The sequence below is a fragment of the Geotrypetes seraphini genome, chromosome 12 (assembly GCF_902459505.1).
Source record: "Geotrypetes seraphini chromosome 12, aGeoSer1.1, whole genome shotgun sequence".
Classification (NCBI taxonomy): Eukaryota; Metazoa; Chordata; class Amphibia; order Gymnophiona; family Dermophiidae; genus Geotrypetes; species Geotrypetes seraphini.
This window is the reverse complement of record NC_047095.1, coordinates 7,303,791-7,324,623: the sequence shown is the minus strand read 5'-3', so window position 1 is coordinate 7,324,623 and position 20,833 is coordinate 7,303,791. Positions and strand designations below refer to the sequence as shown.

General features: G+C 41.6%; 1 protein-coding gene across 5 annotated transcripts in view; it reads right to left on the bottom strand.

Annotated features, from left to right (window-relative positions):
- AKNAD1 (AKNA domain containing 1) overlaps window positions 1-20,833 on the bottom strand; it is a 95,771-nt gene that overhangs the window by 58,060 nt on the left and 16,878 nt on the right. For 3 of the 5 annotated variants that reach the window (XM_033916414.1, XM_033916415.1, XM_033916417.1), the window contains exons 2-6: window positions 16,398-17,532; window positions 12,500-12,644; window positions 8,480-8,625; window positions 6,387-6,446; window positions 4,204-4,337 (exon numbers count right to left, since the gene is read on the bottom strand). In XM_033916414.1, coding sequence (XP_033772305.1) covers window positions 4,204-4,337; window positions 6,387-6,446; window positions 8,480-8,625; window positions 12,500-12,644; window positions 16,398-17,429 — 1,517 coding nt within the window. In that variant the 5' untranslated portion in view covers window positions 17,430-17,532. The remainder of the gene's footprint in view (window positions 1-4,203; window positions 4,338-6,386; window positions 6,447-8,479; window positions 8,626-12,499; window positions 12,645-16,397; window positions 17,533-20,833) is intronic. The other 2 variants (XM_033916416.1, XM_033916418.1) reach the window with 2 other exon arrangements.

The following is a 20,833-nucleotide window of genomic DNA, read 5'->3' as shown; positions in this document are numbered from 1 at the left end:
TTTTTGTACAGATGGACCACATCCACTTTTCTCCAATCCTGTGGAACCTGCCATGTCTCCAAGGATCTACTATACAAATCTTTAAGAGGGCCCACAAGAATCTCTTTGTGCTCCTCTTCAGTATCTTTGGATGCATCTCTTCCAGCCTCATGCCTTTATCTATTTTCAGCCAATTATTCAAGGTAGGGAAGGACTTGAATACCCTGACGGCACAAATGAGCCAAAATCACCACCATAACTTTGGAAAAGATGAGAAGAATGAATGGAATAGCCTGAAACTGAAAGTAGAAACTGAAAGTAGCAATCTACCCGGGCAGAAACAGGAAGTTGCGTCATTGGCAGACGTGGAAAGCAGGAAGGGGAGCCACAGGCGACGTAGCTGAATCACCGCCGAGGCCGGCAGTTTTTTCATTTTCACGGAAGGTAAAGGGAGAGAAGGCTGGGAACATGGTGGGCCATGGAGACTATCCAGAGCTTTGGCACCAGGCCATGAGAAGGGAAGTTCCCGGACCATAACTCCCAGGCCGGGAACACCTCCCCTCATGGCTGGCACCTGGGGCGGACCGTCCCCCCGCCCCCCCTTGGTACGCCACTGCCCTGAGGTACGTCAGAAGATGGGTCAAAAGAAGGCCCATTTCTTTAGGAACATGAACTAATGATCCACCCCTGTTCTGACGGTGGTACTGGTTCCATCTTGTCCAAGTTTTAAAGATGCCGAAGAGTGAGTGCCTTGGCCTGACACATCATAGCTGAGCCACAAGGGTGAGACCATGAAGGCACTAGACAAGCAAATCCTAAGCATAGCCCTGACTGACCATCTCAGGGGCCCACTGGTGAGGTGATGTGGGCCCACTTTTGCCTGAACGGGGCTAATCTGTCTCCTATTCAAGCTAGCAAGGGGCTCAGCACATTGTGAGCACTGTGAACTCCTAGAGCCTTTAGCTCAGCCAGAATGTACCAAATATCCAGATCTTTTGAGGCCATGAAAGAGCCCATTCCTAAAGAACCTTCTAGGTCTTGGGACCAAATTGAACCTGCACCTACCCCGCGAAAGTGACTCTCACCCAAGAATAGGCCTTGACTTAGAGAGGAAGCTGGTTTCCCTTCTGATGCAACTCAGGTAGACAGAGAGGGCCAGCCTCCCCTATGTCTTTGATCAGCTTATCTAAGTCTTCTCCAATGAATAACCAACTCCCAAAAGAAAGATAATGGAGAAGCTTATAGGGGGCTGCATTTACAGTCCATTGATGCAGCCAGAGCCATCTTCAGGCCAACACAACAGAGGCAATGTGAGATGACATGTACCAGAATGTTAAGAACATTTGCCAGAAAGCCCCTCCTCAAGACTAGCTACTGTAGCCAGAATAATATGGCCCTCATCACATACCTGCCACATATGGCAGCCTGAATCCCAGCTGCAGTGGAGGAAAATAACTGCTTCTCCATCTTCTTCTCACAAGTCTCCTTGAATCTGGAACAAGACCATTAGGCTCAACCAGTGTGCTCTTAGCCTGCATGGCTGAGAGCTAGGCCAGAGACCAGGTGCACCTTCGTACACAACCTACCATCTACTGGAGGTAGAGAATGCTAGTTTTCCACAGAGTATCAGACCTTATTCTTGTGATATCACTAGGAAAAGTCAATTTTTTCTGGTAGGAAGGGAATATAAACCAATAGTCAGAATGGTGTAGCCAGGACACTAAGGAACCATTTTATAATGCATTGCTTTATTACCCTACTGGCTGCTATCCAGTACTCCATTTATCATTTTATCTTTTTTTTTTTTTTTAGTTTTTTAGTTTATAAATCTTTATTCATTTTCTTATGTTACAACAAGTGTTTCAATAAACTCATTAGAAATTTGAATATACACACTTGATTAACTCATATATTAATATCAAATTTAACATTTCATTAGAAATTTAATATTATATAAAGTTATAGTATTATGCAAGAAATCAAAATTTATATAATTCTTATTGGATATAATAATCCCCTTTCCCTCCCTCCCTCCCAATCATTAATACATAAATCAATTTTATTGTAAATTCATTCAAATATTAAATTAATATATAATAATCAGAATTAAAAGCCCACCCCATTCCCCTCTATTCAAATATCTTATCTTGGGAAAAGTTAATCATCCATTAAAGAAATTTGTTAACGGTCTTCAGATTTTTCCAAATTCTATTCATGAGAAAATTTATCATTCTTTACAAAAATCTTTTAATGGTCCCCATATTTTTTGAAATTTATTCATATATCCTTTATGTGTTGCAATAGCGAGTTCCATTTTATATATATGGCATACAGAATTCCACCAGAACATATAATTCAATCTATCATGTTGTTTCCAATTGAATGTGATTTGTTGTATTGCTATTCCAGTTAGGATAAATAAAAGTTTGTTATTACTTGATGAAATTTGGCTTTTTGTTCTCATGGTTGTTCCAAATAATATAGTATCATATGTCAAGGCTACTGGATTTTCTAATATTCTATTAATTTGGGGACAAATTGATTTCCAGAATGATAAGATAAATGGACAAAAGAATAAAAGATGATCTAATGTCCCAATTTCTATATGACAATGCCAGCATCTATTAGACCTTGAGCTATCTATTTTTTGCAAACGAACAGGGGTCCAAAATGCTCTGTGAAGAAGAAAAAACCAAGTTTGTCTCATAGATGCTGATACCGTACATTTTAGCCTCCAAGACCAAAGTCGTGGCCATTGAGATGCACTAATTTGGTGTTTTATCTCAATGCTCCAAATGTCTCTAAGAGCATTTTTTGGTTTTTTATTTATAAATCCAGATATTATTTTATACCACTGTGCGGCTTTATGTCCTATTGAGTCCATCTGGAAACATAAGAATTCCAAACTGTGATATTTAGCGAGGTCTTTCCATTCAGGGAACCCTTTCTGAATAGATTGCTTCAATTGCAACCATTTAAAATATTGTGTTTTATTAAGACCAAATTTATGTTGCAATTGTGAAAACTCCAGCAATTTATCATTTTTTATTACATCATCCAAAGTACGAATGCCTGCTATCATCCAATGTTTCCAGATGACTTTAAAACCGCCAATTTTGATCTTGGGGTTTAGCCATATTGTTTGAGTAGTTGATTTACTAATTGGAATTTGAGTTAGATTACTTATGTATCTTAGAGTTTTCCAGGTATCCATAAATATTTTATGATCTTTGTATAACTTTGGCATTTTGATACTAATTACATGACTAAGACGTAATGGAAATATAAGTCTCCATTCCAGCCAGAACCAGTCTGGAATATTATCAGTGGGCTCTGGGAGGATCCAATACATACCATGATGTAAAATATAGGCTTGATGATACCTATAAAAGTTGGGAAAATTTACCCCTCCCTCCTTAATTGGTTTTTGCAACGACACTAAAGCAATTCTTGGTTTTTTATTAAGCCAAATAAATTTTGTCAAAATTCTATTTAATTTTGTATAAAAAGTTTCTTGAAAGAAAATTCGTATCATCCCCATTTGGTAGCAAACTATAGGCAAAATCATCATTTTAACGGTTTGTACTCTTCCCCACCAAGATAAATGTAAAGGATTCCATTGCTCACACAATTTTGTCACTTTCTGTATTAGACATTTTTCATTAATTTTCATTGTTTCATCTATTGTTTTTGTTATCCAAATTCCAAGATATTTAATAGATTCTTCCTTCCAAACAAAAGAGAATGTATCAAATAAACCTTTTGTACAATATACATTTAGAGGAAGAACTTCTGATTTATTCCAGTTAATTTTATATCCTGAAAAACTTCCAAATTTCTCAATTAGTTCAAGTAGATATGGAACGGTAGATTCTGGATTCCTCAAATATAATAATAAATCGTCTGCATAAGCAGATATTTTATATTCTCTGTCTGAATGAGGTATACCTTGTATCTCCTTTGCTTGTTGGATAGCTAATATTAAGGGTTCTAAAACAATATCAAACAGCAAAGGAGACAAGGGACATCCTTGTCTAACTCCTCTCTGTAGATTAAATTTTTCTTTAACAATAGATAGGAGTTATGTTTTCCAATTTGTGTCTTTTATATTTTCAAAGCCCACATAGAATCTTCTTTCATTCTCTAATATATTATAAAACTCCTTATTGAACCAGCTCTATGCACTTCTTGATACGTGTATTATAGCTATAAAGCAAATCTGACCTGTCAGGATCAAATTCTCCAACAGTTTCCCTTCCAGACCTATAGCTCTGTAATTGCAGATCCCGATGTTTTTCTTTTGTGGCCAAGTAATCTTGTTCCAGTGTCTCCAGACATTCTTTCAAGTGTTTAAATACCTTAACCAATAAGAAAAAAATTACAGATATATTTATACATGTGACCTTGCTACAGCAGAATGTAAAACACATCCTGTTGTGGTTTCTCTCGTTTTTGGTGAAGATGTACAAATTTCAAGTCTCAAGTTTAAAATTTATTTGAAATAACGCAAGACGGATGCCACTAGCTGGCAATCAGTGGCTTATCTGGAGTGCTGGAACTCCACATACTCAGGAATACGTTACGAACATATCGAATACGTTATGAACGTTAGGAATATGTTACGAACGCTGCTCCTTGTGATCCTGGGCAAGTCACTTAATCCCCCCATTGCCCCAGCTATTACAGGTTAGATAGATTGTGAGCCTGCCGGGATAGACAGGGAAAAATGCCTTGAGTACCTGAATAAATTAATGTAAACCGTTCTGAGCTCCTTTGGGAGAATGGTATAGAAAATTGAATAAAAAAAAAAATCACACATCAATCCTCCACACCAGAAAACCATGCTAAGAGCAAATCAGACACACTAAAATGTATGCTACACCTGGAAGGAAAAAATTAATTACAATACAACTCATATCATACCACTACTACTGCCACACTGAGTGCTGATGAGGCTACCTTGATTGCAGGTCACTAATGTTGCACCAACTGCTACTGTTCTTACATTGACGGATTGTACTGTACCACTACTGAGACTGCCACTACTGCATTGACTGCTGTTATATCAAGGACCATGTTGCATTGACTATTTTCTGTAACCAACTCTGAACTTTGCTTGGGATGATTTAGCGGGATATAAGCCCAAAAATAACATAACATAGTCAAATTAATTTGGACCAAAACAACACAGATACTTTTATCTTTAGATCTCGCAGCTACTTTTAACTTGATCAATCATTCTGTCTTCATAGACTTCAGGAGCTAGGTTGAACTGGTTTGGCTCTAGATTGGTTTCAGTCATATTTATATGATAGAATTGATAGGGTGTATTGGCAAGACACTATCTCTGACACCCAAGTATTTGAACTAAAAAAAAACAACCTAGAGAAATGGGGAGACCGAAGAGAAATGGTATAATGTGCAGCTGAGATAATGTACCAGTGACCCAACAGGTAACTGTTTTATTTGTGTATAGAATCAGTTTGCGAGATGAAAGCCAAGAGGCAAAAGCAGATACAGTAGAAAATGTAGACTAGAAGATGAAGGTCAATACTAAAAGGAGATGTTTGGAAAGATGATTAAGAGATGAGCACGCATGCTCAGAGAAATCAAATCTTGATCTCTTTGAGCTAGGAAAGTGATATATACACAAAGATTCATTTGGTGACATCACCTTCATCCCCCTATGCTGTAAATGGAGAAATACATAAAACATTAAAATCAAATTTAGCTTTCACAGCACATTCAAAGTAACAATGGAAAAGTATTGTAATGAGTAGACATCATTTTTTAAGGGAGATTATATTTACACATTGGGGGGTGGGAGGCAATATAATTTTTATTTGAAAGTTTGTTTTACTTACTTTAAGAAGGGTGGGAGGGAGGGGATTTCTATTTTTGTTTATGAGGATTTGCTTAAGAATTTTAAGGATTTGCTTAAGAATTGTATTGAAATTATAATGGATATATTTATGTACACTTATTGTTTGTTTTAAAATGACTCAAGAAATTTAGTTACTTTAAGAAGGGTGGGAGGTGGGGATGTATATTTTTGTTCTAGATAATATGATTAAGAATTTCAAGTGTTATATTGAAAGTTTAATGGATATTTTATTGTACACTTGTTTAAGATTTAAAATGAATAAAGAATTTAAAAAAAACAAAAACAAAGTAACAAAGATCAATAAACAAAAAAATAACACCACCTTTTTTTTCTTGACTAGCTTTTGGGAGCTGATTTCATTTTCTGGAAAAGCAATTTGTTATATGTACTGTGGCTATATTCACATATCTAGTACACACAACTCATTCAAGGAGTGATTGTTTCTTGTATCTGGTGCCTCATTGCTTTGATCTACACAAACAAACCACTGAACACAAAACAGAATCCAAGCATTTGAGATTACCAGAGATTGATCTTGTAAGGACAAGGCATCCTTCAATAGACATTTAGAAAACTCTTCTCCCTAAAAAAGGCAAAACAGTACATACATTTTATTTTATTTTTTTTTTAATAAAAAGGGACATTTAAGCATTTTTTAGCTTGATTATTATAAATTACATCAGTTGGTTAACACTGATTTGAAATATGTATCTTGCAATTCATAGGCCTATCACCCTAGATAAAAGCAACTTAGAGGCCTCTTTTACTAAAATGTACACATTAGCCAGTTAATGCAAGAATTAGCTGTTACTGCATGTCTGTGCTAACAGTTATTACACTGGAGTAACACTTAGGCCTCCTTTTACGAAACTGCAATAGCAGTTTCTAGCGTGGGGACCCATGCTGAATGGCCTGCGCAGCTCCCGACGCTCAATGAGTTCCTATGAGCATCAGGAGCAGCAAGGGCCATTCAGCACGGCTTCCCGCGCTAGAAACTGCTATCGCAGTTTCGTAAAAGAGGAGGTTAGTGCATTGTAAATTTTGCATTAATTGAGAAAAGTGGAATGAGACAGGTTTGGGGATGGAATGCATTTGATACTTAGGGGCTCATAATAATAATTTTAAAAAAGTCCCAAAAGTGGCCTAAATTGGCACTTGGACAATCAAAAAACCAGATCGTCCAAGTACCGATAATCAAAACTGGTTTTAGACATATCTAAAATCAGCTTAGGCCATTACCCTGCCTCTATACGCCTAGAGCGAAAGGGGCATTTTTGGAAGAGTGGATAAGATGGGAGGTGGGCGGAAGGTGGGTTGACCTACACTTAGTCATCTGGCAGCCATAACCAAAAATGGTTTGATAGGTTGCCAGATGGAACTTATACGTTTTGACTTAGACCAAGTGAAAACAGGTATAAGTTTTGAATCGAGCTGCTGAGCTGATTGCGGCTGCCTAATCTCTCCTGCCGCGATCCCTCCCAATCTCTCCTGCTGGACAACCCCCCCCCATCACGATTACCAGCAGGAGGGTGCCCAAGGCCTCCTGCCAGGCAGAAATCCACCCCGCAGATCTCACTGGCAGGAGTGAGCCTAAGCCCTCCTGCCGGACAACCTCCCCCCCCAGGTCCCCCTCCACAGAACCTCTCCATTAACCTTATCCCCTCCACTAACCTTAATCGATGGCCAGACGGATGGGTCCTCCCTCTATCCAGCAAGCCTGCCTTCCTCTGACTGGTGGGCCTGCCCCTTCCTGATGCATTGGGGGATGCACCGGAGAGGGGCCTAGGGCCTGATTGGCCCAGGTGCCTGGGGCCTTAGGCACATGGGCCAGTTGCCTCTTCGGTTGGCAGGGATGGGCTTCAGCAGTGCTGCAGTTTTGGAGAGGGCAAGAATACAAAGTGGCCTCAAAGCTCCCCTGTGTCTAAGCCACTGTTCCACAAATACATAATTTCTTTGTCAACTGTAAGGGAAGACGCTGGACACATTCCCAACAGTTTTGTATTTGCTATGTTTTAATGGCAAAAGGTTACAACAGACTTAATTACACCTTGGTGGAATTCGTTGTGTCATATATACAAAATGGAAAGAACAATTGCCATACAAAAAGGGAATTGTAATAATTTTAAAAAGATTTGGGGGCCATTGATGACTTATTGTAATGATTAGACATCATTTTACACTGAAAGTACAATTATAATTATGGGAAGGGGGGGTGGTATATAGTTATATTAAAGGTTTAATCAATAATTATGAATGTAATATTTGTATGATATTTTTGATTACAATATTTGTGGGAAGGGTGGGTGGTGGAGGGAGGTAATTTATGTACTTAAGATGATAATAGAAAGAATTTCAAGTGATGTGTATAATTCAATTGATGCAATATTGTGTACTTGATGCAAGGTGAAAAAATGAATAAAGAATTGAGAAAAAAAATAAAAATATTTTGAAAATGGACTTATTTCAATAAATTCAGAATAAAATTCTTTTTTCTATTAAAAAAAAAAAAAAAAAAAAAGACTTCAAGGGGATAACAGGTGTCTCCAACTCAAAATAAAATTTCTTTGCATTAATACCAGAAGTTAGAACATAAAACAGTTTCTCATCTGACTCTACTTTAGTTTTCAGTTGCTCTGTGTGATCCTTAAGCATTTGAAACATTTCTTCTGCCTCAGCTGAGTCCTGTGCCTTAGTATAATTTAAAGACACTTCTTCTGTGGTGCTAAACAATGACTTTGAGTTCTTTGTCTCAGATTCCAATTCTGTAGAAAATAATGCAAGGTGAAATTGTAATTAAATTTAACTAAGAGACAAATCACTCTACAACTTGTATAATTTTGTAACTTGCATCAAACAACATGAAAACAGGAGAAACAAAAGCAATCTCAGCCTTTGTCATGGAAGTAAAGTTATCTATTAATATCCAATATAATTCACTACTTGGGCTGCCACCTCATGCAAGAAATTACTCAATAAAATATATCTGATCCTCTATACAGTTTAATTGACTACTTTGCACTTTTATAGGGGCATCTCATCCTAACATATCGTTTTAGAAAGATACCGCAGTTGACAGTCCTGCTACCCAAAATTCAGCTAGGACTTAATTTCTAATGAAGGTAAGCTGTAGTGTAGACACTAAAAGCTATGTGGTTCCAGCCTGCTTTTAGACAATCATGACCTCTTATGGTTTTTAGTGGTACATACCAGTTTCTTTTTTATTTTGGTGTTGATAAGACAATCCTGGAAGGAAGCTGGTGCTCTTAAGGCTGTGAGTGACAGTGGATCAGGCAGCTACCACATACTAAACTTTCTTTTTTAAAAAAACAATCAAACTATGTTTTGCTGACATTAGGAGTTATTACTAGGTACCAGACAATTAACCAGTAGTTACTTAAAGTGAGAGCCATCAAACAGCAGCCTTGCTAAACAGGAGCATTTCACTATAAAGGACCTGCTTCATCAAGGTTGCTTCTAGTAGATACAGAATGAAGGAAAAAACCTTTGTAACTTAGGTCTCATGTGTTTCTTAAAAGGTTTGTTTTCTTTTTTTTAAAATAAGGAATAGTGTTAGTAGTGACAAAGTAAGAGGGTGCAGACCACCTTAGGTGCTATCTTTCTGGAAGCACTGGTGCCTCTCCTCCTCTCCACCCCTCCCCCTCCGTGTACCTGATAAAAATGTTCGCTGGCACAAGCAGCATCTTCTACCTGCTGCTTGCGTTTGCCTCAACTTCCTTCTGATGCCATTTCTTGTCATAGGACTAGGACATGACATCAGAAGGGAGCCAAGGCTGACACAAGCAGCAAGTGGTATGCGAGGGGTGGGGTGGGCCGCACAGAAAGGCAGGGAAGAGGCACTCAAGCAGGGGGGGTGCACTGGCCCAGGCGCCAACCTCCCCAGCTACACCACTGGGTGTTAGAAATCTGGGCATTTATTAAAGGCAGTGATTCCCAAATTTGCCTTGAGGGAACCCTAGCCAGTCAGGTTTTCTGGATATCCACAATGAATATGCATGAAACCGATATATACAATGAGGCAGATTATGCAAATCAATCTCATGCATATTCATTGTGGATATCCTGAAAACCTGACTGACTGGGTATTCCCCTGGAACAGATTTGAGAACTCATAAGAACATAAGAATTGCCACTGCTGGGTCAGACCAGTGGTCCATTGTGCCCAGCAGTCCACTCCCGTGGCGGCCCTTAGATCAAAGACCAGTGCCCTAATTGAGACCAGCCCTACCTGCATACGCTCTGGTTCAGCAGGAACTTGTCTAACTTTGTCTTGAATCCCTGGAGGGTGTTTTCCCCTATAACAGCCTTCGGAAGAGCATTCTAGTTTACCACCACTCTCTGGGTGAAGAAGAACTTCCTTACGCTTGTACGGAATCTATCCCCTTTTAACTTTAGAGAGTGACTTATCATTCTCCCTCCAAGTATCTTGAATGTTTCTATCATGTCCCCTCTCAGTCTCCTCTTTTCAAGGGAGATGAGGCCCAGTTTCTCTAATCTCTCACTGTACGGCAACTCCTCCAACCCCTTTACCATTCTGTCGCTCTTCTCTGGACCCTTTCGAGTAGTACCGTGTCCTTCTTCATGTATGGCGACCAGTGCAGGACACAGGTGAAGGCGTACCATGGCCCGGTACAGTGGCATGATAACCCTCTCTGATATGTTCGTGATCCCCTTCTTAATCATTCCTAGCATTCTGTTCGCCCTTTTCGCCACCGCCGCACATTGCGCGGACAGCTTCATCGACTTGTCGACCAATACTCCCAAGTCTCTTTCCTAGGGGGTCTCTCCAAGTGCCGCCTCGGACATCTTGTATTCGTGTATAAGATTTTTGTTACTGACATGCATCAACTTACACTTATTCACGTTGAACCTCGTTTGCCATGTCACAGCCCATTTCTCGAGCGTGTTTATGTTACGTTGCAGATCTTCGCAATCCTCCTGCGTCTTCACTACTCTGAATAACTTTGTATCGTCTGCATATTTAATCACCTCACTCGTCGTACCAATTTCCAGATTGTTTTTAAATATGTTGAAGAGCACGGCTCCAAACACCGAATTCTGCAGCACTCCACTGGTGACGCTTTTCCAGTCTGAGTATTGTCCATTTTCCCCCACTTTCTGTTTCCTATCCGCCAGCCAGTTTTTAATCCACGTGAGTATTTCACCCTCGATTCCATAGCTCGCAATTTTTCAAAGTAGTCGTTCATGCGGAACCTTGTCAAACGCCTTCTGAAAATACAGATATACAATGTTGACCGGGTCACCCTTTTCTATCCGCCTGTTTACTCCCTCGAAGAAGTGCAGCAAGTTTGTCAAGCAAGATCTTCCTTTCCTGAAGCCATGCTGGCTGATCCTCATCAGATCGTGTCCTTTATCAGCGCCTCTACCATCTTTCCCGGTACCGAGGTCAGACTCACCGGTATGTAGTTTCCTGGATCACCCCTCGAACCTTTCTTGAAGATTGGCGTAACATTTGCCTCCTTCCAGTCTTCCGGAATCCTTCCCGATTTGATCGACAGATTGGCTATTAGTTGAAGCAGTTCAGATATAACCCCGTTCAGTTCCTTGATTACTCTTGGATGGATGCCATCCAGTCCCGAAGATTTATAATTTTTAAGCCTATCAATCTGCCTGCATACCTCTTCTAGACTGACCGTCAACCCTGTCAGTTTCCCGTCTTCGTTTTCCGCATATAGCCTGTCGGCTTCCAGTATGTTGTGTATATCCTCTTTGGTAAACACAGATGCAAAAAATGTTCAGTTTGTCGGTGATGGCTTTGTCCTCCTTTAGCACTCCCTTTATTGCATGGTCATCCAATGGCCCCCCTGCTTCCTTCGTGGGTCATTTCCCCTTAATATATCGAAAGAATGGCTTGAAGTTTTTTGCCTCCTTGGCTATTTTTTCCTCGTAGTCTCTTTTGGCCCCTCTTAATGCCTTATGGCACCTGCTTCGATGCTGTTTGTCACTTTTTCCAGTTTTCGTCCATTTTTTACCTTTTTCATTCCTTAAACGAAGTCTTCTTGTCTCTGATGCTTCCTTCACCGTTACAGTGAGTCATGCCGGTTCCTTGTTTTTTTTCCTCTTGGATCCCTTGTTGATACACGGTATATACAGATTTTGCGCCGCGGTTACTGTGTCCTTAAAAAGGAACCATGCTTGCTCTAGCGTCTTTACAGTGTTTATCCTCTTCTTAATCTTCTTCCCCACCATGAGTTTCATCCCTTCGTAATTCCCTTTTCGGAAGTTCAGTGCCGTGGCCGTCATTCTGGATCGATGTTTTGCCCCTGTGTCCAGGTCGAAGCGGATTATATTGTGATCACTGGTCCCCAGCATCCCCTCTACTTCTACACCTTGCGCCGGTCCTCATAGTCCATTTACAATTAAGTCCAGAATTGCGTTTGCTCTCATATTTTCCTTGACAAGTTGTTCTAGGAAGTCACCCATGATAACTGCATTGCCTCCCTTAGATTAAGGGACAAAAAAATGCATTAACTACCCCCCCTACTTTAAAAGGAAGTAACCTATAGTTAAGCTGAACCAGAGATATTTTTAGTATGAAGAGTTGACTGGGCAGATAAAACAAAGACAAGATTTATTTTTCTTTTAGCACAGTTGTACCTGTCGAATCTCCATGAGGCAAAGTAGGTTCTACTTGCATTTTCCAAAGAGAAAGATTAGAAACAGTAGAATCTTCAAAATGTTCATCACTGGCTCCTCTATCAATCATAGTCTTTGGATTCAGAGAAGCTGAATAAAGTGAGACCTTTAAAAAACACATATACAAAGATAAATACACTGCACAACTAGTTATACAGGCAGTCCCCGTTTTATGAACATCTGACTTATGTCAGACTCATACTTATGAACAGGGGTCCTGTTCTACTTTCGGTGTTCTAATGTGTCCCTCTCCTTCCCAAGCCCCAACATGCCTCTCCCTTCCCTCCTATGTTCCAAGGTGCTCCTCTCTCTCCTTCCCTCCATTCTGTGCCCCAAGTATGTGCTTCCCTCTGGCGGATGTCAATGTGTGCTGACACTTCAGGTTTCTTTTGGATAAGCACACAAAGAAGCCACAATTACTGGCAAGCTCCCCCTCCCACCCGTAAGTTTTCTGTGCATATAATCTAAAAAGAGATTATATACTTATCCTGGTAATCTCTTTTCCACTAGATAGGTGAGACATTCTAGACCAGCAGTCTCAAACACGCGGCCCATGGGCCGCATGCAGCCCCCCCAGGGACTATTTTGTGGCCCGCGATCTGTCCTCTCCACTTCACAAGTTTTCCGATTGTGGAGAGGACAATTGCGTACAGACCGCAACTGCTGTTAATTGGACTTGCAGAAGTCTCTCTGGAGGAAATGTTGGCAAATGTCTCACGGCTCGCCTAAAGCAGGGGTCCCCAATCTGCTTCCCTTCCCGTCTCACTGCCCTCCTCCAAGCCAACGCAATCGGGGAACAGGCCAGTACCGAGGTCTTAGCTCTCCCTGCTTATCTTCCCCAGCTCGGAGCCGACCAATTCTCGCCACCCGATGTCAATTCTAATGTCGGGGAGGAAGTTCCGGGCCAGCCAGGCAGCGATTGGCTGGCCCGGAACTTCTTCTCCGACGTTAGAATTGACGTCGGGTGGCGAGAATTGGTCAGCCCCGTGATGGGGAAGATAAGCAGGGAGAACTAAGACCTCGGCGCTGGCCTATTCCCCGATTGCGGCAGTGGCAGCCTGTTCCCCAATGGTGGTGGCTTGTGGGAGGGCAGGGAGAAATAAAGAAAGGGGGGACAGGGAGACAGAAAGAAAGAAGGAAGACGGAACACAGCCAGAAAGGGGCATGGAGAGAGAAAGACAGAAAGAAAGGGGGGGCATGGAGAAAGAAAAAAAAAGAAAGAAAGGGGGCACAGAGAGAGAGAGAGAGAAAGACAGACATATAGAAAGAAAGGGGTCATGGAGAGAGAGAGAAAGAAAGAAGGGGATAGGGTGAAAAAAAATAAAAAGTTGGGGTAGGGAAGGAGACAGATGCCAGACCAGGGGAAAGGAAGGAAGGAAGGAGGGAGGGAGAGAAAGGAAAGAAAGAGATGTCAGACCATGGAAATAGGGACGGAAGAAGAGAGAGATAGAAGGGAAGGGAAGACATGGAAACGTAGATTTTGAAAAGAAAGCAGAAAAATTGACTATTAAGTTAAGATGGATGCAAGGCAGAAAGTGAAGATGGAGAGAAAAACAGTCAAAGGACAAGAAGGCCCTGGAAACATAGTTAAAAGCACAGAAAAATAAAGTCACCAGCCAACAAATGTAGGGAAAAATAATTTTATTTTCAATATAGTGATTGAAATGTGTCAGTTTTGAGAAAGGAAAGATATTAAACTTTAAATATGAGAGAAAAAAATAGGTTAGTTGGAGGGCCGCAGAAAAAATAGTTAATGACAATTTTGCATAAGGTAAAACTCTTCATAGTTTATAAATCTTTCCTTTAACTGTTAAAGGAAAGATTTATAAACTATAAAGAGTTTTACCTCATGTAAAGTTGTCATTTCTTTAATAAGACATTAACTTTTTTTTTTTTTGCAGCCCTCCAAGTACCTACAAATCCAAAATGTGGCCCCACTAAGGGTTTGAGTTTGAGACCACTATTCTAGACAGTAGGGTTATTTCCATTTAGCTGCATGCTACAGAAGGAATCCACTCCAGATTTTTCACTCTGCCTCTATTGTACTTCATTGGGCTCTCCAGCTCCACCCTCAGTTAGTACCCAAGCACTTAGAGCAGGAGTGTCAAACTCAATCACATAAGGGGCCGAAATCTAAAACCCAGGCTAAGTTGCGGGCCTAATTTTTTTATTAAGATACTTACCCCCTCTTCTACGAATCGCGCTAGTGGTTTTTAGCACTGAATGGCCCGCACTGCTGCCGACGCTCATAGATTTCCTATGAGTGTCAGGAGCAGCACGGGACATTCAGCACGGTTCCCCGCAGTTTCGTAGAAGAGAGGGTTAGTCTTAGTAGAAGTATAGATCCTTGCTCACCCTGAGACACCATATCACATGCCATCCTCATGCATTAATCATGCTCTGAAAATAACAACAAGCACACTCAGGCACTTGTGTGGAGCGCCCTAGCTTTTACACTGGGACTGGGTCCTTCTGCCTGCAAATGAGTACTGAGGCAGCACATGAGGCGCTTGGAGTGCTGCTGGGACTGGAGCAGTGCATTCAGGAGCTTGGATCGTCACTGGGACTATAATTTCTCTGCATTTAGCTTGAATACATGATGAAGTGTCACATGACGAACTGCCTCTGTGATGATGTATCAAGTGATGAAGTGTCAGGTGATAAAAATGTTTGAATAACATAAATCGCAGTATGCATGATGCACAAATTTCTAATAGTTAAATTAATAAAGTAAATTCAATTGCTGGAATACAGTGAGATTTTCTTGGCTCTCATTCAGGACTTTAAGGCCCAATAAAGCTGAATCCCTAAATTTAGTAACATAATATAAGTTCCTAAATTTGTCCTTCATTTTCATGCACATTGAAAAGCACACATTGTCACTGCTCTACTCCTCCTCCGCCACTTCTGTTGGCTCTGTTGGGTTCCTGTGCTTTTTCACTCTTCCAGTGGCAGGATGGATGCATTCTGGTTGTGGCACCTTATCTGCCAGCCTCTGCTTCTGGAGCAGGTGGCAGAGTCTGAAAAGCTGTAATGACTGCCTGTCCACTCTCATCTCTCTTGCCCCAACTTATCAATCCTTCAGGAAATCTCTAAAAACATACCTCTTTGATAAATTCCTCTAACCCCCGCCCCCCCCGACCAAACTAATAATCCCTTGCCTCCCTCCCTACCCTTCCCCTCCCCCCATGCAACAATTATTGGATCATTTTGTAATTGTCACTGGTTTATACCATATAATTGTTAACTAATTCTCTGCACCTACATTGTATAAATCGCTCTGAACTGTTTTTCGATATGCTGTAACCTCGATGTAACTTCGCTATAACTAAGCTGTAACTTCGCTGTAAATGTACAGTCTCTTATCCTGTAAACCGCTCTGAACTGTTTTGTGGTATTGCGGTATAGAAAAATAAAGTTATTATTATTATTATTATTATTTACATTTTGGCACCCCCTGCCATGCTTACCTCATTTGCCATCCTGTGGCAGCCCTGTAATAGGTAGAGACTATGGTCAGACTAGATAAGCTTTCTTGTCTTTATCTACTGACAAAGTAGCTGGCTGCAGATTGCACAAATTGGGGGATAGCTGACTGAGAAATTAGTGGCCATCTTACAGGGGTTGGAGTGGTTGGTAGAGGGGGGTGGGGGTGGGGCAGAGAAAAGGATACCACCTATGGATGGATGGGAATAAAGGTGCTGGCTATCTCCTAGACACAAATAAAAATTTTCAAGGCCTGATTTAAGTAAGCATAATCATAAAGGCTATAAGCCAAAATAGTTTAGCAATAATGAGCACAATCACTGCATTTTCTGCATATGATAAACAATGAAGATTAGGATTTTTTCATATTTACCTGTACCTGTTGCGGGTCAAGATTTCTCTTTTCATACTCATGTTCTTGAACAACAGGATGCATCATTTCTAAAACATCCTTTACTACGGCTGATTTATCAATCAAATTAGGAAAAGATTTGGCTGCTTTCATTACAGGTGTTGATCGAACGCCACCATGTCTCTTTGGTATTTTGACTTTTGAAGCAACTTTAGAGAAGTCAGGGAGACGATAATGAACTTGACCTTGACCATATTTGATTTCACTGGATGATGCTCTTCTTTCACGTTGGTATTTTTGTTCTACGCTCCTTTGTCCTACTGCTCTGGAATGATTTGGATCCTCTAAGGTTTTAGCTTCTGTTAGTAATTGTGAATCCACCCCATTTCCTTCACGTCTGTGAGTTTCTGCCTTGGCTACAACTGATTTACTTTCTTCTAGCAGATTTCTCCCTGGATAATTAAAGCTTTTTTCATCTCTTTTTAAAAGATACTTCTCAAAATCTACTTCTTGTTCTCTTACTGAAGAATTATGGCTACTGTTTAAACCGCTTATTTGGTTAATTATACTTTCATCAATACTTTCAATAAAGGATGTGTCAGGGATAGTCTCAGAGTCAATAAACTGGCTTGTGTTTAACAGAGCATTTTCAGAAAAATGACGCAGTAAAACATCTGGTATTTTTGAGTTTGAAAACCCTACTTTATTGGTTTTAGTAGCAAAATCTCCATGTAACTTATTATCAATGGTAACTGCAGCTTTATGCATTATTTTGGGAGTATTTTGTTCTACATCATCATCAGGACATAAATCTTGTGGCTCCAGCCCATTTTCCTCTTTTAGGCCACTGCTAATTTCTGAAATGGATAAGTCTGGAATATTATTGGAAATATTAGAATGGCTCTGGTTGATATAACATATTTCAGGACAATGTCTGTAGGCATCTTCTAGGTTACCATCATAAGGCAAGTCTTCCAGCTTGTCATCACTTGTATTTCCATCATCTATGTCATGTAAGTTATTATTTGATATATTTTTCATCCAGCCTTTCATTGCAGCTCTTTCTTGAGTTATCTTGATTACATTTTATATAATTTTCTCTTTTTTTTTTTTGTAAGCTCTAATATTGGGAATGTGTTATTGCACATGTCAGTTTCTGTAAAAGAAGAAAACCATTCTGAAACTAAACATACACAAAGACATGCAATGGGAAAGAAAACCAGTACAGTAGCTTAGTCCAGTCTCAGAAAATTTGCATTCCTATAGGAACTTAAGGGATTTCTTAGGTAATGAGGAACCAGGACTGAAATAGCACAGTTACTTACCGTAACAGTTGTTATCCAGGGACAGCAGGCAGCTATTCTCACAAGTGGGTGACGTGATCCAACGGAGCCCCGATGTAGATGCCTCACAAGCAGTCTTGCTTGAAGAAACTCGAAGTTTCGAGTTGCCCGCACCGCGCGAGTGCCTTCCCGCCCAGCATAGGGCACGTCTCCTCAGTTCAGATAGCTAGCAGAGAAGCCAACCCAGGGGAGGTGGGAGGGATGTGAGAATAGCTGCCTGCTGTCTCTGGATAACAACTGTTACGGTAAGTAACTGTGCTTTATCCCAGGACAAGCAGGCAGGTATTCTCACAAGTGGATGACCTCCAGGCTAACCATAATGGGATGGTGGGAGTGTTGGCAACTTAGGAGAATAAATTTTGCAATACTGTTTGGCCAAACTGTCCATCCCGTCTGGAGAAAGTATCCAGACAATAATGAGAAGTGAAAGTATGACCCAAGGACCAAGTGGCAGCTTTACAAATCTCCTCAATCGGTGTCGATTTGAGGAAGGCTACAGAAGCTGCCACTGCTCTGACCTTATAGGCTGTGACTTTACTGTGAAGAGGAAATCCAGCCTGGGCATAGCAGAATGAGATACAAGCCGCCATCCAGTTGGAGATGGTACGATTAGAGATAGGACATCCCAACTTGTTCGGATCAAAGGAGACAAAAAGTTGAGGAGCAGTTCTGTGTGGTTTGGTGCGTTCCAAGTAGAAAGCCAAAGCACATTTACAGTCCAGAGTATGAAGAGCTGATTCTCCAGGGTGAGAATGAGGCTTTGGAAAAAACACTGGAAGAACAATGGATTGGTTGAGATGAAATTCCGAGACCACTTTAGGAAGGAACTTCGGATGAGTGCGAAGAACCACCTTGTCATGGTGAAACACTGTAAAAGGTGGATCCGCAACCAAAGCTTGAAGCTCACTGACTCGTCGAGCAGAAGTGAGGCCAATGAGAAACACCACTTTCCAAGTGAGATACTTCAGATGAGCCTTGTCCATTGGTTCAAATGGTGGTTTCATCAGTTGAGTAAGAACAATATTGAGGTCCCAAACCACTGGAGGCGGTTTGAGAGGAGGATTGACATTGAAAAGTCCTTTCATGAATCTGGAAACCACAGGATGAGCAGAGAGAGGTTTCCCTTCAATAGGCTGATGGAAAGCAGCAATTGCACTAAGATGGACTCGGATCGAGGTAGATTTGAGACCCGAATGAGAAAGGTGCAAAAGATAGTCCAAAACAGAAGATAAAGAGGAATGTTGAGGCTCCTTATGATGAGAAAAACACCATGTAGAAAATCTAGTCCATTTTTGGTGATAGCATTGTCTAGTAGTAGGCTTCCGGGAAGCTTCCAAAACCTCCCTCACAGATTGGGAAAACTGTAGAGGAGCTACGTTGAGAGGAACCAAGCTGTCAGGTGTAGAGACTGCAGGTTGGGATGAAGCAGAGACCCCTGATGCTGAGTAAGTAGAGAGGGAAAAACTGGTAGAAGGTATGGCTCCCTGCTGCTGAGTTGAAGTAGAAGGGAGTACCAGGGTTGCCTGGGCCACCGAGGAGCAATTAGAATCATGGTGGCATGGTCGGACTTCAGCTTGACCAGCGTCTTTTGAATGAGAGGAAACGGATATAGAAAGAGATTCATCCAGTCCAGAAGAAAAGCATCTGCCTCGAGGCGATGAGAAGCGTAGATCCTGGAGCAGAACTGAGGCAGCTTGAAGTTGTGGGGGGCTGCAAAGAGATCTATCTAGGGCGTCCCCTACAGAGAGAAGATGTGATGAAGGGGCGAGGAATGGAGAGTCCATTTGTGAGGCTGCAGAAGACGACTCAAGTTGTCCGCTAAGGCATTGTCCGCCCCCTGAATGTAGACAGCTTTGAGGAAGGTGTTGCCCAATCCCAAACTTTCAGAGTTTCCTGGCAGAGGGAGGCAGATCCCGTCCCTCCTTGCTTGTTGACATAATACATTGCGACTTGATTGTCCGTGCGAATGAGGACTACATAGTCATGAAGCAGACGCTGAAAAGCATTGAGAGCGTTGAAAATCACCCTGAGTTCCAGGAGATTGATGTGACACTGACGATCCGTACTGGTCAAATAGCCTTGAGTAAGGAGACCATCTAGATGAGCCCCCCAAGCGTAAGTTAAAGAATCGGTCGTGAGAACCTTCTGATGGGGGGGGGGGGCGTGTGAAAAAGTAAGCCTCTGGATAGATTGGAAGAGAGTATCCACCAGCAAAGAGACTGTATCAGAGCAGGTGTGACCTGGATGTGATGAGTCAGAGGGTCAGAAACCTGCGTCCATTGAGATGCCAGGGTCCACTGAGGAATTCTGAGGTGAAGTCTGGCAAAAGGAGTCACATGTACTGTGGAAGCCATGTGACCCAGAAGTACCATCATGTGTCTCGCCGAGATGGACAGGCGAGAGGAGACTGACTGACAAAGATGGAGAAGAGTCTCCAGATGTTGTTGAGGAAGGAACGCTCTGAGTTGGACCGTATTCAGAACAGCTCCGATGAAGGGAAGAGCCTGAGAAGGTTGGAGATGGGACTTCGGAAAGTTGATTTCGAATCCCAGACTCTGCAGGAACCAGATAGTCCGTTGTGTCGATAGGATGACTCCCTGAGACGTGGAATCCTTGATGAGCCAGTCGTCCAGGTAGGGAAACACCTGAAGACCATGGTTCCTGAGCACTGCGGCCACCACTACCAGGCACTTGGTAAAGACTCTGGGTGACGAGGCCAGGCTGAAAGGGAGCACTCTGTACTGATAATGTAGATTTCCCACCCGAAATCTGAGGTATTGGTGGGAGGCCAGATGGATAGGAATGTGAGTGTAGGCCTCCTTGAGATCCAGAGAGCATAATCAGTCGTTCTGCTCGAGGAGGGGATAAGGGGACGCCAGTGTCAACATGCGAAATTTCTCTCTGACCAGGAATTTGTTGAGTACCCTAAGATCCAAAATAGGTCGCAGATCACCCGTCTTTTTCGGAACAAGGAAGTACCAGGAGTAAAAACCCTTGTTCTGCTGAGCCAAAGGGACTGGCTCGATAGCTCGGAGCTGAAGCAAAGCTTGAGCTTCCTGAAGAAGAAGGGCGGTCTGGGCAGAGGAGGAAGGATACTCTCTTGGAGGATGTTCT